The 15,752-nt window shown below is 42.8% G+C and overlaps 1 protein-coding gene across 1 annotated transcript; it reads left to right on the top strand.

Annotated features, from left to right (window-relative positions):
• Window positions 1-469: 469 nt before the first annotated feature.
• Window positions 470-15,452, top strand: LOC143388246 (BH3-interacting domain death agonist-like). The gene is made up of 5 exons (XM_077108114.1): window positions 470-481; window positions 5,767-5,977; window positions 10,772-10,911; window positions 12,396-12,608; window positions 15,357-15,452. The coding sequence occupies exons 1-5, from the start codon at window positions 470-472 to the stop codon at window positions 15,450-15,452; spliced, it is 672 nt and encodes a 223-aa protein (XP_076964229.1).
• The last annotated feature ends 300 nt before the right edge of the window (window positions 15,453-15,752 follow it).

Here is a 15,752-nt window from a genome sequence, read left to right as displayed (position 1 = left end):
TGAGTATATTCTTATAGGAAACTTACTAATGTAAATATTTACTTTAAAATAGTTTGTAAGCCAGATCAGCCCATTGGCCTGATCCATGAGGTCTTCCTGAGAATGGAATAGGAGAGTTTACTCTTGGATGGAGGACTGGCCCTGGGGAGTTCTAAGGGGTCTGGCAAGTCTCAGGGAAGATCCAGGAAAACTTCAGTTTGCTCAGTAGGTTGTGGCCCACAATTCTGTGCCAAGGGGAAAGAAAGGAACCTGACTGAATACCATCTGCTGGCAACAGTGTCCTCAGCTGCTCGGTTGCAGTGGCCAAAGTTCCTGAGCCAGAGCTGAGGCCCATCTTCTCCATTCTACCCTGTGGGGCATCCCTTCAGGATACAGCCACCCACCCTCTATGTGTGTCCTTTTTCTAGGTGGTGATCTTGGACCTCCGTGAACCAAAACTGAGTTGGAGCTACCAGGTGCTGTCTGTGCCATGGACTCTGAGGTCAGACTCCTGAATTCTTTTGGAGGAATTCTTGGAAAGGGGACGTTAGAGGGTTGAGTGTAGGCTTGTTCTTCATGCATTTGCCTGTGGGTGCTGATCTAGCCTGACCCCAGTTCCCAGTTCCCATCTGAAAGCTCTGCTAAGAGGAACCACAAATCTACAACAGAATTACCATTTCAACATCCCTGAGCCTATGGACACTACCCTTGGTGCCTGAAAAGTCTTGTGTTAGTTGGCTTTCTGTCACTGTGACAAAATATCTGAAAAATTCAACTTAAGAGTAAGATTTATTTTGACTCATGGTTTCAAAGTTTGATTCCGTAGTAACTTGGCGCTGTTGTTTCTGGGCTTGTGATGAGGTAGAACATCATGGCAGAGAGAGTGTGATACAGCAAATCTGCTTACCTCTTTGCAGCTGGGAAAGAGAGAGAGAAGGGAGCAGAGACAGGATATACCCTTCAAAGATACATCTTCGAGTGGCTGCTTCCCCAAACTAGGCCCTACCTCCTAAAGTTTCTACTATCTCTCAAAAAAGCACATTAAGTTATGAATCCATTAATGGATTAATCCACTGATGAGCTCAGAGCCACCATGATCCAACCACCTCCCATAGGCCCCACCTCTGAATACTTGTGCTTTGGGAACTAAGCCTTCAACACAAGGACAACACAGAACTTTTGGGGGGCATTCTAAATCAAAACCATAGCAGGTCTCAGTATGTACTTGTTGAATATCCTTTCAGAAGAATGGGAATTGTGGGATTTTTCAGGTTGATAACTGGAGAGCCCACTACCTAGTGGGCTCTGGAGAGATGTTAGTTGCATAGACAGAAGAAATTTTAGAGCTCCCACTTGTCCCCATAAGGACCAGTTATCAGTGTGGATAGTATTCTATGTTGGTGCCAGGTGAACTTGCCCATTGTTTCTTCCAGTCCACCACATTTACTTCCTCTCCCATATTTTTTTTTTCCTTCCCCAGAGTGCAAGGAGTAGAATTTATCCAGGTATAAAGAATAGAAACAGAACTCTGGCAGGGACAAGAAAGGACCCCAATAAGTGTTGCCTTCTCTCCCATATTCTTGAGATGTCTTCAGGTTAAAACAACTGCCACATTCTCCTTGCATAGCACCCTAGACAATCTTTCCTCTCATAAGGTCCCACTTTTCCTGACACCCTTTCAGGATAGGAAGCGTGAATGTCATTACTCCTACTGTTGTTTTTTTCTTTACCTTCAGGGTGAAAAAGCTGAGACACTGAAGGTTACCCAGTGTTTTACAGAGTTGGGATTCTCACTGAACCACTGAGCAAAAATTTTCTCTTACATTTTGGGGTTTGGTCTTTCTGTCCCTATCAGAACTTTCATCCTATTGTAGATACTTTGACTTTCTCAGATATTTTCCCCCACTCTGGAATTTTAAAAAATATGGTAAGATCCCATAATATAAAATTTGCCATTTTCACTTTTTTTTTCTTTTTTTTTTTTTTTTGGCAATGGGGATCGAACTTAGGGCACTCGACCACTGAGCCACATCTCCAACCCTATTTTGTATTTTTATTTAGAGACAAGTCTCACTGAGTCGCTTAGTGCCTTGCTTTTGCTGAGGCTGGCTTTGAACTTGCGATCCCCTTGCTTCACCCTCCTGAGCCACAAGGATTACAGGTGTGTGCCATCATGCCTGGCCTGTCTTCACTATTTTTAAGTGTGTGGTTCAGGGTCATTACATGCATTGTTGTTTTACAACCATTGCTACCATCCAGCTCCAGAACATTTTCATCTCGCTCAACTGAAACTGTCCCCATCAAACACTAACTTAACTCCTCCCCAACAGCAGCCCCCAATAGCTACCATTCTACTTTCTGTCTATGTTCAAGGACCTCATATAAGTGAAATCATACAGTTTTTATCTTTTTGTGACTGGCTTATTTCACTCAGCATTCTTCTTTGAATTTATTTGCAGTACTAGAAATCAAACTCAGGCCCTCACTCATTCTAGGCAAGTATTCTACCACTGAGCTACATCTCTCTTTTAATCTTTTATTTTGAGACAGAGTCTAAGTTGCTGAGGCTGGCAATTTCCTGCCTCAGGCTTCTGAGTAACTGGGACTATAGGCATGCACCACCATATCTGGCTTGAGATATATATGTTTGTAAAAACAAATGAGACTGGTTTCACTTTTTGTTACTCTTATCTAGTGTTCTTTTTGCTAGGTTTGAACACCAGATTTATTCTAATTTATCAAATGCATTGGAGGTTTTCATCTTTCTCTGCATCAGAACTGATTCTATAGCATAAGAATTATTTTTACTTCATTGCATCAGTTATGTAAAATATATAGCAGAATTTCTTAAGTGTTCCTCATTTCTCTCAATATATTTTTTCCTATGATCTAAAAAGATAAATATTAAATTTCTTCTTCAGCTTTTATTACTGGAAGATTTAAAAGAAGTATAGTTCCATACTTGGCATGTCACACGCTCTGTTTGTTCATGGAATGAAATAAATTCTGTTTCCCAAACCACTTCCTTTTTCATGGCACTTGCCTGTCCTCTTGGCTTTTCAGCTCACTGCAACTAAACATTTCCAGATCCCTCATTCTCTAACATGAAATACTTCCCTTTCCTTTGCCAGCCATCTCTTTTTATTTTATGTAATAAAGATTATAGAATGTATTGGATAACCTGATCTAGCATGGCTGGCAGCTGCTGTATCTCCACATTCAGGCTTCAGATTCTTGTTTACCAACTCTGGATCAAAAGGTGGTCCTTGGGCAAAGACCACCTTTATTAATTTCCTTGGGCTGCTGAAACAAACTGGGTGGCTTTTAAGGACAAGAGTTTAAGCTGGGCGTGGTGGCACACACCTATAATTCCAGTAACTTTGGGAGTTGAGGCAAGAGGATCATCAGTTCCAGGCCAGCTTCCACCACAAAAGCAAGGCCCTGTGTCAAAAAATAAAAAGGGCTAGGGCTGGTTGCGGTGGCTCACGCCTATAATCCCAGAGGCTCGGAAGGCTGAGAAAGGAGGATCTCGAGTTCAAAGCCAGCCTCAGCAATTTAGCAAGGCCCTAAGCAACTCAGTGGGACCCTTTCTCTAAATAAAATACAAAATAGGAATGGGAATGTGGCTCAGTGATTGAGTGCCCCTGAGTTCAATTCCCAGTACCAAAAAAAATAATAATAAAACAAAAAGGGATATGATGTAGCTCAGTGTCTAAGTTCAGTCCCCAGTACCACCAAAAACAAACACAAAAACCCAGGAGTTTATTCCCTCACAATTCTAGTGACCAGCAGCCTAAAATCAGGTCATCATTGTGGTTGCTCCCTCTTTCTGAGGGAGATTCTGTCCCAGCTTCTGGAATTACCAGTGATCCTTGATGTTTCTTAGCTTGGACATGCATCACTTCAATTCTGGCCTCTATCTTCAGGTGGCATTTCCCTGCATGTCATAGTATATATATTTTACTCCTACAAAGACACCAGTCATTGGACTTAGGGCTCACTCTGATGAAGTTTCTTAACTTGATTATGTCCAGATAAGATCCTATTTATGGGTACTTGGGGTTAGGACTTGAACATTTTTTTAGTGGAGACACACTTAACCCATGATACTGCCCCCGGGTTCCTTTCTTCTCTTCTAATCAGGACATCTCCTTGTGACAGAAATGGCCATGTTTTTTGAGTTTCTAAGCTGTTTTGTACCCTCTTGGCCTCATAGTACAGGAATTGTAAGAATTAGATTCAGTAGAACTTTTACATAAAGTTTTGCTTTTATTTGAAAGTAATCCTGAAGAAGTAACAGCCAAAGAGCAATAATACACAAGTACCATATTTTTTTAAAATATTTTTTTAGTTGTTGATGTACCTTATTTTTTATTTATTTATATGTGGTGCTGAGGCTCAAACCCAGTGCCTCACATATGCTAGGAAAGTGCTCTGCTACTGAGCCACAACCCCAGCCCCTCAAGTACCATATTTTATTTAACCTTTTTTTTTTTTTTTTTGGTGGTGTTGAGGATTGAACCCAGGGCTCATTGCATGCTAAGTACTTGCTGTATCAGCAGTTTTATTTATTTTGTCTTATTAAAAAACTTTTCTCAGGGCTGGGGATATAACTTAATTGGTAGAGAGCTTACCTCACATGCACAAGGCCCTGGGTTCAATCCCCAGCACCACCAAAAAAAAAAAAAAAAAAAAAAAAAAACTGTCCTGGGAGTTTTTTTTTACTTTTCTAATAAATACTTTTTTTGTGGGGCTGGGGTTGTGGCTCAATGGTAGAGCGGCCGCCTAGCACATGTGAGTTGCTAGGGTCGATCCTCAGCACCACATAAATAAATAAATAAACAAATAAAAAGTTGTTTTGTTTTTCTGATGCAAATTATTAAGGACTTAGAGGATTACAATATCTTTTCACCAGCACTTTTATCTTCCTTTGTTCTTACAGCCCCTGTGAATATTTGGCATACATCTAGACAGGTCTTGGAATCCTGAGCCTTCCAGACTACTTATTCCCTCTTTATTTTAGAGCTATGGTTGCTCTGGGCACATGGTGCCACTGATGCTATAGGTACTCATCTTTATTTTCAAAAAACATCCTCACATGCAGTCAGCATGCTAGAAAGGCCCCTCCTGGCTCCCATAGTGCAGGCATTTGCAGGAGCTGCATGCGGCTTAAGTGTTACCAGTAGAGATGGACAGTGAGTGGGGACTGTGTGCTCCAGCCCCTCCTGGTCAGAGCACTCTGGGGTTTTCATTAATTAAGCCTCTAGAAGTAGACCAAGCTGGGCCAAAGGCAATGTTGACCTGTGGGTACCACCCCCAGTATGTATTGAGAGTCTTCTGTTGGCCCAGTATCATCCTAGGCCTACAAAAGAGATTATGGAAAAGAAAGAGCTGCTAACTTCTAGAAGAATAGCCAGGAAAGCTGGATTTTATTTGGTGAAGTATCCCTGGTACTTTTAAAAAAATAATGTAAATACATGGATGGCATCTAAATGATATTTGCCTGAATTCCCTGAATCAGACTGTAGCATAGGAAACTCACCCCAGCCACAGATTTCAGGTAAAGCAAATGGTGGATGAATCACTTGTAGAATTGAAGCTCTCTCTTTGGCATCTACAGGAGGCATTGCTGCAGGGATCTTGAATCTACATGAGATTCACCTCTTAGGCCAGTAAGGTTCTTTCAAGACCATCTGTACCCCATAGAACTGTCTGCTCAGGTACAGGGAGGGCTTCTGGCCCTGGCCTGGGTTCCCAAGAGCCTTCCTAATTCCTCTTTTATCTTAGGTCAGCAATGGTTCAGGCCTCAGGGATGAATACATCACAAACTTGCTGGTGCTTGACTTCCTCCAAAGCATCTCTGACTGTAAGTTTCACCAAGAGCTGAGAACTCTGGGCCAGGAACTACCTGTGCGAACTTACCTGGAGGGGGAACGTGAAGATGAGCTGCAGACTGATGGCAACCGTGCCAGTCTCTTCATGGGAAGAATAGAAGCAGGTAGGCACCTGACCCCATCTCCTTTGTGCCAATCCTGGGCTTTGTTGTTACTAGTAACATCTGGGGATATCCATTGCTGGGTTTCTGTTCTCGCGACTAAAAGGCTAAGGGGTCACTCTAGTTAAACTGGGCTAACTGGGCTGCATGAAATAACCACACAAGAGACACAAATACCTTTTTCTTTGGGGTTGCTGTGACCGGCTCCTCTGACCTTAAGGGTCCACAGAAAGAGAGAGAGAGAGCGAGAGCACATGCTGACCCCTTTTATTGAGGAGAAGCTATTCAAATGAGGCAAGGGGTCAGGTTTCAGGGGGCTGAGTCTATCTTCATGATGTCCACTGTCAGCAGGTTGACTGACACTTGGGTAGGCCACACCCAAGGGCACAGTAAGAGGAGGGGACACACACAAGGCACTTCCATGGAAGATTCTATCCAAAACAGGGCAAGGGTTTATATTACAAAGGAACAGGTGAGCATAGCTTCACCCATGAGGCTGTAGCAAGACACACCCATTTCTGTGACTGAGCGCCTCAGCACCTAGCTGGAGAGTGTAACTCAGTCACCCGTAAGGTTGGCCTCCCACAATCCATGGGCTAGAAGGGACATTTGGGCTCAGTCTTGACCCATGGAGTTTTAGGCTACTATATATGTTCATATTATATGGTTTGATCTGTGTTTGATTGCCTCTAGTGGTGCTGAACTTATTTTAGGTGCAGCATCTACCTTCTTATGTTCATCTACCAATATGAAAAGTGTTTTCCCAAGTAATTCTGGAAACCACTGAGCTGTATTAAATAACCTGAAGGACTCCCCAGTTTGGGTTTATGTAGTTTCAAGAACCAGAAAGCTTTAAAACAGTGGTGCTGGGGTCCCATCTTTAGGCAATCTGATTTGATAGATCTGGGGCATCATTGGTGTGAGTAAAAGCCCCACAGGTGATTCTTACACAGCTCCACACCATCTTGAGCAGGTCCCAATCCATGTATTTAAAGGAATTTTTGTATCCCATATAGAACTTCACATTTTCCCTTTTTGTAAATATAAGAAAACTGAGCTAGGGGATCTCAAGTGGTTGTCTGGCATACATGAGGCCCTGGGTTGGATCCCTGGCACAAAGGGAGGGAAGGGAATAATTGAAGTATTATGAACCTCATTTCCAGATGAGGAAACTCAGGCCCAGGGACATATAAATGACTAGACCCAGTCAACTGATGGGTATGTCCAAGGCAGTACTTGAGCCAGACCCCTCTTGAACTTCTTGGGTTGCCTCCCATCATAATCAGTGCTGCCTCCTGTTACCTGTTTCCACATTTTACCATTCTGAACTTTAATCCCTGTGCTCTCTTTCTTGCCTCTATTCTTACTAGTATATATATTTTTAGATGTTGATGGACCTCAGTTTTATTCATTTATTTATATGCGGTGCTGAAAATTAAACCCAGTGCCACTAGGCAAGCACTCTACCACTGAGCCACTAGTGCTGCTTCTGGAGAAAGAGCAAGCTGAGGAGCTCAGGGCGTTGGTTCTCAGTAGTGTGCACACAGACTTTACATGAGGAACTTTTTCAAAATGTGCAGGCCTTGAGTCTATTCCACCAACCCAGGTCAGCTGTTAGAGTGGAAGACTTCCAGGTGATTCTGACCTTGATTAGAATCACTGCCCTGGGACTGAGGGTGTAGCTCAGGGGTGGAGCATTTGCCCTATTGCTCAAGGCCCTGGGTTCCACCACTAGCACTGCAAAAGAAAAAAAATCCCTGCCCTGAAATTCCACAGTGACCCAGACGTTCCAACCTGTCCTGCACAACCTGGTTGTCTACTCTGAAATTTCCTGTCACCGAGATTCCAGTGCCCTCTGGTGGCTCTGGGGGAGACCAACAATTGATTCTGCCTTTTGCCCAATCTCATCTTAAATCTGGTGAAAGGAAATGTGGCTTAGTGTTTCCCACTAGTCCAGGTATGCCAGAAACTTTCTTTGAGCCTAACCAGTATGTATTCTGACAGTCCTAAACTGAATAAAAGCATTTAATCTCTTGGAAAGTTGTAGGAAGGACTGAGGACAGGCATGGGCCCGAATGGCTTCACTGTCAGAAGGTGATACAGCAGTAACTACAACCAGAGTCTGTCTCCTGCGCTTTTCTCTTGCTGCTCTCTACACTGTCCCTTACCTTTAGACAGCAAATCCTGACTTGACCCAAATGGCATTTGAAAAGTAGATTAATGGGGCTGTATACTGACCTTACTAGTGCTCTGAGAGAACATTGGCCTATGAATTAAGTACCTGACAAGTTTTGGAGGCAAGGAACAAAATAGAGACTCTGAAAACCTCAAAACAAAATCAGATATAATTTCTGATGTTGCTGATCTGGTGGATAGAGGGAAGAGAGATGTGTACATGATTCACAAAAATAAGGTGGAAAGGCTTTGGCAAGTAAGTGAGGCACACATCATTTCTGAGGGAACTATAAGGAGAAGTGGGGACCCTTTGCTCTGAAGGGAATCAGGAAGGAATTCATGACTCAAGTGAGGTTGAGCTAGGTCTAGAAAGATGGTACAATGTAATTCTTTGGAAATAGGAAAGAAGAAATAGCCATTGATTAAGCAAAAGCCTGAAGATGGGAAAGCCCAAAGCCTATGAAACACAGAAAATGTTTGGATTTGCATAGAACATTACAAGAGTAGAAAGAATTAAAGGGAATTGGAAGCTAGAAGATGACTTAACCACTTAAGTAGAAGTGAGCATGGGGAAGGTCCTGAGTAGAGAAGCAGTGTCGTATCTTGTTGTGGTGAGAGGCTAAGGGTGTGACTCAGTGGTGGACCGGAATACTTGCCTGGTGTGTCTATGGCCCTGGATTCCATCCTTAGAGGCCTAATAGGACAAAGAAAGAAAGAAGACTGAAGGAGGGGCAGATGAAATCCCTAGAGTGCAGAATTTAAGAAAGCTCTTACCCCTGAGGTTGGTAAGCATATTAGACTTCTTACTGCTTCCTTCAGTCCTGCCCAAGTGCTTGTTATGCCCTCCTGTTTCTGAGGAAAATAGACTGAAGGACAATGTTATCAAGATGAGAGCTCAGAGAAAACCCTGACAAGGGTGGCAGCAGCAGATAGGAGTTCTAAGATCAGACCTGACAACGCACTGAGAAAGGGTGCAGTGGGAATAGCAGAGACCTCAGGTAAGCCAGGTTTCCGTCCTGGATAAATAGGAGCCAGAGGGGAGTTGCAAATACAGGAGAAATGCAGGACTTAATGAGAGAGATAACAATAGTTGTCATTTATTGATATCAGAAGCTAGATACAGGATCTGTTCATTCATTTATGCACTTATTTGGTTTTTGGTTTATTTGCTTTGATTTATTTTGCTGTGCTGGGGATTGAAGCTAAGCATACATTCTACCACTGAGCCACACCCCCAGCCCCATGTAGTTGGTTTTTGTTATGTTTGCAGGAATTAAACCTAGGGGTGCTTTACCATAGAGCTGCATCCTCAGCCCCTTTTTACTTTTTATTTTGAAACAGGGCTTAGGACCTCGCTAAATTGCTGAGATTGCCCTCCAACTTGTGATCCTCCTGCCTCGGCCTCTTGAGTTGTTGGGATTATAGGCATGTGCCATAATGCCCAGCTTCCAGACAGTTGTGTATTGAGCACCTGCTGTGCGCCTGTGTCAGTTTAAGTGCTGAATATTTAACAGTAAACCAAACTGATTTTCAGAATTATAGGTTTGCTGGGCATGGTATCACATGCCTATAATTTCAGCAACTCACAAGGCTAAGGCAGGAGGATAGTAAATTTGAGGCTAGCTTGGGCAAGTTAGTGAGACCCTGTCTCAAAATAAAATTTAAAAATGGCTGGGAATATAGCGTATTACTTGCCTAGTATATATGAGGCCCTGGGTTCAATCCTCAGTACTAGACCCCTCCCCCTGCAAAAAAAAAAAATTACAGCTTTTAGGGAGTTTATATTCTGGTTGAGGGGTGTCAAACAAATCATAGAGTTATGATTAGGGTAATGTGTAAACGTGTCAAGGAAGAAAAAGAAAGAGGAGAAGACTGGGACAGAATAAAGGAGGTGAGGAAGGAGCTGTGTTCTGTTGGGGAGTGGCGTTTAGGCAGAAGGGGCAGCATGTGTGGAGGCCAGGAATACTGTGGAGGGACTAACGTCAGGTAGCAGAATCTTAGTTGGCCAGGTGGGGCAGATTATATAGGGCCTGGAAATTGATAGAGAAAACCTGGAGTTTTACTTAATGAGGTAAGATTGGGGAGGGGAGTCAGCTCCACCTCTTCCCTGTAAGGATGTAGGACATATGCTTCAAATTCTCATGGCCAGGAAGGGGGCGGGGGGGGGGGACTCAAACCTGGTCTGACTGTAAATCTTCCTTCCTAAAAGCTTCTAAGATTAATACCTGTTAAGTGTTATACATCAACACTTAACAGGTGATAGCCCTGAAGATTGCTGCCAGGTTCTTCTTTGAGGCCCATGGTGAAGACTGCTAGAACATGACTGACCCTCTTTGGGGACAGTTCTTGAGTCTGTGTTCAGGGAGAGGCCTGCTTCTGGAGCTGGTCTGCTGTTCACTCAGGCCTTTCCCTGGTCTGACAGCCAGTCCAGAAGTCACACAGGGGCTCAAGCTGAGTGGAGCCAATGTCAGTGAGGACTGTGAGCACGTGCTGTGGAGGCAGGAGCTGTCCTTCTTCCAAAGCAGACTCCTTTCCTGTGTTGGGTGGGGTGGAGGGGGATGAGAGTATCTAATGGGGCCATTGTCTGAATCGTCTTTGTCCTTATTGCCCTCTGCCTTTCAGATTCTGAAAGTCAAGAAGAAGTTATACAGAACATTGCCCGGCATCTTGCCCAAGTCGGGGATGAAATGGACCGTAGCATCCAGCCAGAACTGGTGAATGAACTGGTGGCACGTTTTATGAATACTGGACTGTCAGAGGAAGTAAGTGAGGGAATACACTATTGCTACTTCTGAGTAAGATGGGATTTTATTTTATTTTATTTTTTTAGAGAGAGAGATTTTTATTATTTATTTTTTTTTTAGTTCTTGGCAGACACAACATCTTTGTTTGTATGTGGTGCTGAGGATTGAACCCGGGCCGCACGCATGCCAGGTGAGCTCGCTACTGTATGAGCCACATCCCCAGCCCCAAGATGGGCTTTTATGATTGTCACTGGAGCCAGGGCCTGTTCTGTCTCTCATCAGAAGACCAGTGTCCCCTGAGATAGCTCCATGACTGTCTATCTGGAACTTTGACAAGAGAATTGGGAATGGAGTTAGAACATGATTGTCTTTCAGGAGAATTTAGTGGAGATTTAGAAAACCTGAACCTTTATAAGTGAGAGGGATAGAAGACTCAAGAAAGATGAATAAAGTGTGTGTGTGTGTGTGTGTATATATATATATATATATATATATATATATATATATATATATATATATATATATATATATTTTTTTTTTTTTTTTGTGGTGCTGGGGATAAAACCCAGGGCCTTGTTCATGAGAGACAAGCACTCTACCAATAGAGCTATATCCCCAGCCCCAGCAAAATATATCTGACTCTTACCAAAATAACTTTTTTTTTTCTGATTTGGAGAGTAAAGATCCCAACACAGAATTTTCAGTTACTTTCCCAGGTATAACAAAAACAGTGATAGTTTAGCCTTCTCCTCTTCCCAACTTCATGGCTGTGTTTAGTTACATAGATATTGCTGCTCACATGAACCTCTGGGGGCATCCAAAGATTGGTGCAGGCCACACCCTAAAGCCTTCAAATAAATACTTGTAGCTGTAGGAGGTGAGAGGAGAGAAAGTTTAATTCTTTTGACTTCTACCAACTGAGAAGGCTGATAACCTCACTACCTTGTTGGGCGCCCCCTTCCATGACAGCTGGTCTTCAGTCTGGCATTCTCTCCCCATCTGCTATTCTCTAGCAGCTGTCTAAGAATACAGAAGCATCTGGCTATGCACTGCCTGGGGACACCTCCCACAAGGGTAATTGTGCATGTAAGTCATTGAGCCTAAGGTCTCTCAAGTCCAATGGTCTAGTATTTGCCTCTCACCTTTGGTGAGTAGGTTCTGCTTGTCCCATTAAGCTAGGGTGCACAATAGTAAGATGGGCCTAAGTTGCTGGAGATAGTTATCAGTCTTTTGAGGTTATGAAAGGGAATGGCTTCAGCTCCTTGTGTTCCATTAAATAACATACAGTGTTCAGTAAATGTGTATTAGGTTAATGAGCATTCCCTGCAGGAAGTAGTCTCCTATTCCCTTTGCATTGCCTCAAAACTAAATTGTCTATCCTTCTCTCTGTCCTGTAGCCTTAGCTATTCCATCAATACTTCCTTCTGAGATGCCCCTTTGTACTTACCACCAGGAACTGTAAGAGGAAAGACTATTAGTAAACTGTCTTTATCTCTGTATAGGACAGAAGCAACTGCCTGGACACCACCCTGAAAGCAGCAATGCAGACTTATCCTAAAGACATGGAGAACGAGAAGACCATGCTTATTATGACCATGCTATTGGCCAAAAAGGTGGCCAATCATACACCATCCTTACTCCATGATGTGTTTCATTCAACAGTCAACTTTATTAACCAGAACCTATTCGCCTACGTGCGGGACTTAGTCAGAAATGTAAGAATCACTGATGCCAGCTCCTTTCTATTTCCTGGAGTCCCCTGGTCTCTGCCTGCTTCCCATACCTTTTTCCTCAAAGAACCCTAGAACCCAGCAGAGCCCTCTGCTATGGGGCCTCTCTCAGCCCTCCTCACTCTGATCTCCCCGATAATGAAAGCGCAAGGAAAGCAGTGACAAGACATGTTGCTGTCAGGAGGGACTTGAAGCCTTCCTCACACCATGGATAGAATCATAGCAGCATGGTGGGCATAAAAGAAAGTGTCCAGAGGGACCTTGGCTGAGCTTCCTCAGTCTGCCCTCAGCTTCACCTTGTCACAAACATAAGTGCAGATTCTCAGAATATATGGTTACAGAGGAGAATGGGGAGAGATACCAAAAGGAATAGTCAAAAAGGGTCTGGGGGCAGAGATGATGTGCATTTTCCTATACACAGAGAGCATATCTGTCACATAACCAAGACATTAAAAGTCAGTCTTCATGACACTGCCTAAGAAGGGTAAGCAAGACATCCTTGAAGACTGATGCTTCAGTTTCATAAACCCCAGTGGAAGATAGGTGGATGTTTCTTATTTCAAATTTTAAAACATCAGTGTCTGAATTTTTTCAATATGTCAGAGCATTATTCAGGCTTACTTTTTAAATAAAATAGCACCTAACCCTGTGAATACTTATTGATAGGCTTTAAATGCCTCTGCTGCATGCTATTCAGTTATAAAGGCATCTACAAAATAGGGGGTAAAACATGCTGAACTCTTGAAAGAAGCCAGAGAAAGCCTCTGAACAGGTCTCCCCCCAACCAACAACCATTTTGAGTAATAAGAGGCAAAATGTTAACATTTGTACTGATGGGTACCAAATAGATACAGCTTAAAGGGAATAGTGATTCCTCTGACCTCCTAACATGTCTTAACAACTGAAGTGATTATGGAGAGGCTTGAATTTACCTCTGAGCCTTTGGAAAGCCTGTGGTTTTGTACTTGCCCTTGTGAAACAAAAGGGAGGGTGCAGGGATATAGGATTAACAGGATCTGGAGGCTCTGTACCCCAGCTTCCCTCCTGTTAAGACACTAGTAAATGTCTTAAGTACTAAATCCTGGTTGTGAATTAAACTGGCTATTCTGACTGGTGTTCTTTTCTTGCTTAGGAGATGGACTGAATAGATGACTGCAGAAGCACACCAGGCTAAAGTTGACGTTGTGACAGCAGTGTAGCTGCCTCCAGAGAGGAGCCATGGCCACGTAAATAGACATCTTAGAAAAGAGAGGCCCGAAGAAGAGCTCTTTCTCCCTGATTTCAGGATATTTTCAGCTGGTGACCCATTTAGAAATTTCTACATTGATGTATTTTGGACGAAAAAGTCAACTTGCACACATTTGCCATCTCCTACATGTGTACCTTGTGCCTTTATCTCAACAGCTTACAGGCTCCCATTTGTAAATTACATTGAAAAGTAAGTTGTAAGGCAGAAGGGAAAACATACTCAGTGATTTTTGATTTTTTTAAATTGCTGTTTATTAAGGAGGAGAACTGCACATACCCCACACATATTAAAATTTCTGCTAAAAGCAGGGGACATTATGTTTCCAAGAGAGTAAAAAATATAATCTGTGTGAAATCCTGGCCAAATGGCTCAGAGGTTCTGGTCCAAGGTGCTGTTCCCAGACGATGGCAAACTCTGGCCTCAACACAGATGTTTAGTTTGATTTCCTTGTGGATTTGGGGTTTTTTTGTTGTTGTTGTTGTTGTTTGTTTGTTTGTTTTGTTTTTGTTTTTAATATTTTTATCTGTAGATGGACACAATATCTTTATTTTTTTATGTGGTGTGGCAATTTGAACTCAGTGCCTGACACATGCTAGGCAAGCGCTCTACTACTGAGCCACAACCCCAGCCCAATTTCCTTGTGTTTGAGTCAAGAGAATTATTTAAAAGGTGTCATGGCAATATGAGGGCCCATGTAAACCACTGTGTCCAAAATCAAGTAGCTAAATATATTTTTCCTCTTTCCAAGAAGTCAAGGCTTTGGTAACATTTGGAAGCTCATGGAATGCCAGATGTCCTATTAATAGCCTTATCATAATTGTTTGCAGCCCAAACCCCCACTGAGTTCATCAAAGCATGGAATCTGCCTCAGGACAGAACAGGCCTCTAGGCATAAAAGACAAACACTGTTAGATTTATCAGTTATGCAGGTGAAGTGCTTCCCCTTCTGAGAGACAGGGTACAAATAAATACAGGTAACTCCAACTCACTCAGGTAGAACCTTTCCTTTATGGAAGGAAAAGCTTTAGGTTAGCAGTGGTTCAGAATAGGCCTTTCACACCTGGAAGCCACGGTCTAGGATTCAGTCTGGAAGGGTGCCGATGTGCGTTGAACCCACATCACTTGTGTCACCTTCAACAGTAAAGTTCTGTGTCTGCAAATGTAATGCTTTGGTCTGGATGTGGTGGTGCACACCTGGAATCCAGCTCTTCTGGAGGGTGAAACAGGAGGATCAGAAGTTTAAGATCAGCCTATGCGACTTAGTGAGACCCTGTCTCAAAATAGATGAATAGGACTGAGATTGCAGCTCAGTAGTACAGCACCCCTGGCTTCAATCCCCACAACCTGGAAAAAAAACAAAAACAACAAAAAAAAATGAACAAACAAAACAATGTGATTACTTAGGGGAAACTTATGGACAAGAGCACAGAGGGACTAATACACAGTTTCTTCTTAACCAGAAACATTTTTTTCTGTTCCTTAAGAGTTTAAATTTGCTTTTGGAAACTATCTTGTTTGTGAATGATACCTCAGGAGCAAGAGCCATCATGTGCTCTCCCATTCACCGTTGCAACCAATAAAAGCTGTTCTTAGTGTTTAAAAAAATGAGTTTGAATTCATCAGAAAAGAAAAATCTCCTACTTTGGTCAGCATTCAGCACACACCACCCCAGGGCTGGGTATCCAGTGTGACCAAAAGGTTACAAATACTCAAAGCAATAGATGCTGCCTGCAGTATGAAGGCCACCATTTGAAATAAATCTTTAAGTGACACTATTATTTTGAATATTTTGAGTGGGCTTTTTTTTAAAATAAAGATTTATATCACAGTAGAAATAGGGTGAATCACACAGATGCCTCCATACACACTCATACATGCAC

This window comes from Callospermophilus lateralis, unplaced genomic scaffold (assembly GCF_048772815.1).
Source record: "Callospermophilus lateralis isolate mCalLat2 unplaced genomic scaffold, mCalLat2.hap1 Scaffold_139, whole genome shotgun sequence".
In the NCBI taxonomy this organism is placed as follows: domain Eukaryota; kingdom Metazoa; phylum Chordata; class Mammalia; order Rodentia; family Sciuridae; genus Callospermophilus; species Callospermophilus lateralis.
The sequence above is the reverse complement of the archived record's forward strand: the minus strand, read 5'-3'. Positions and strand labels throughout refer to the sequence as shown.

Bases quoted from the DNA above. Each gene is read 5' to 3' on its own strand.
- LOC143388246 (XM_077108114.1), top strand. The intron at 5,978-10,771 runs GTAGGCACCTGA...TCTGCCTTTCAG, and splicing joins CATGGGAAGAATAGAAGCAG to ATTCTGAAAGTCAAGAAGAA. The intron at 10,912-12,395 runs GTAAGTGAGGGA...ATCTCTGTATAG, and splicing joins ATACTGGACTGTCAGAGGAA to GACAGAAGCAACTGCCTGGA.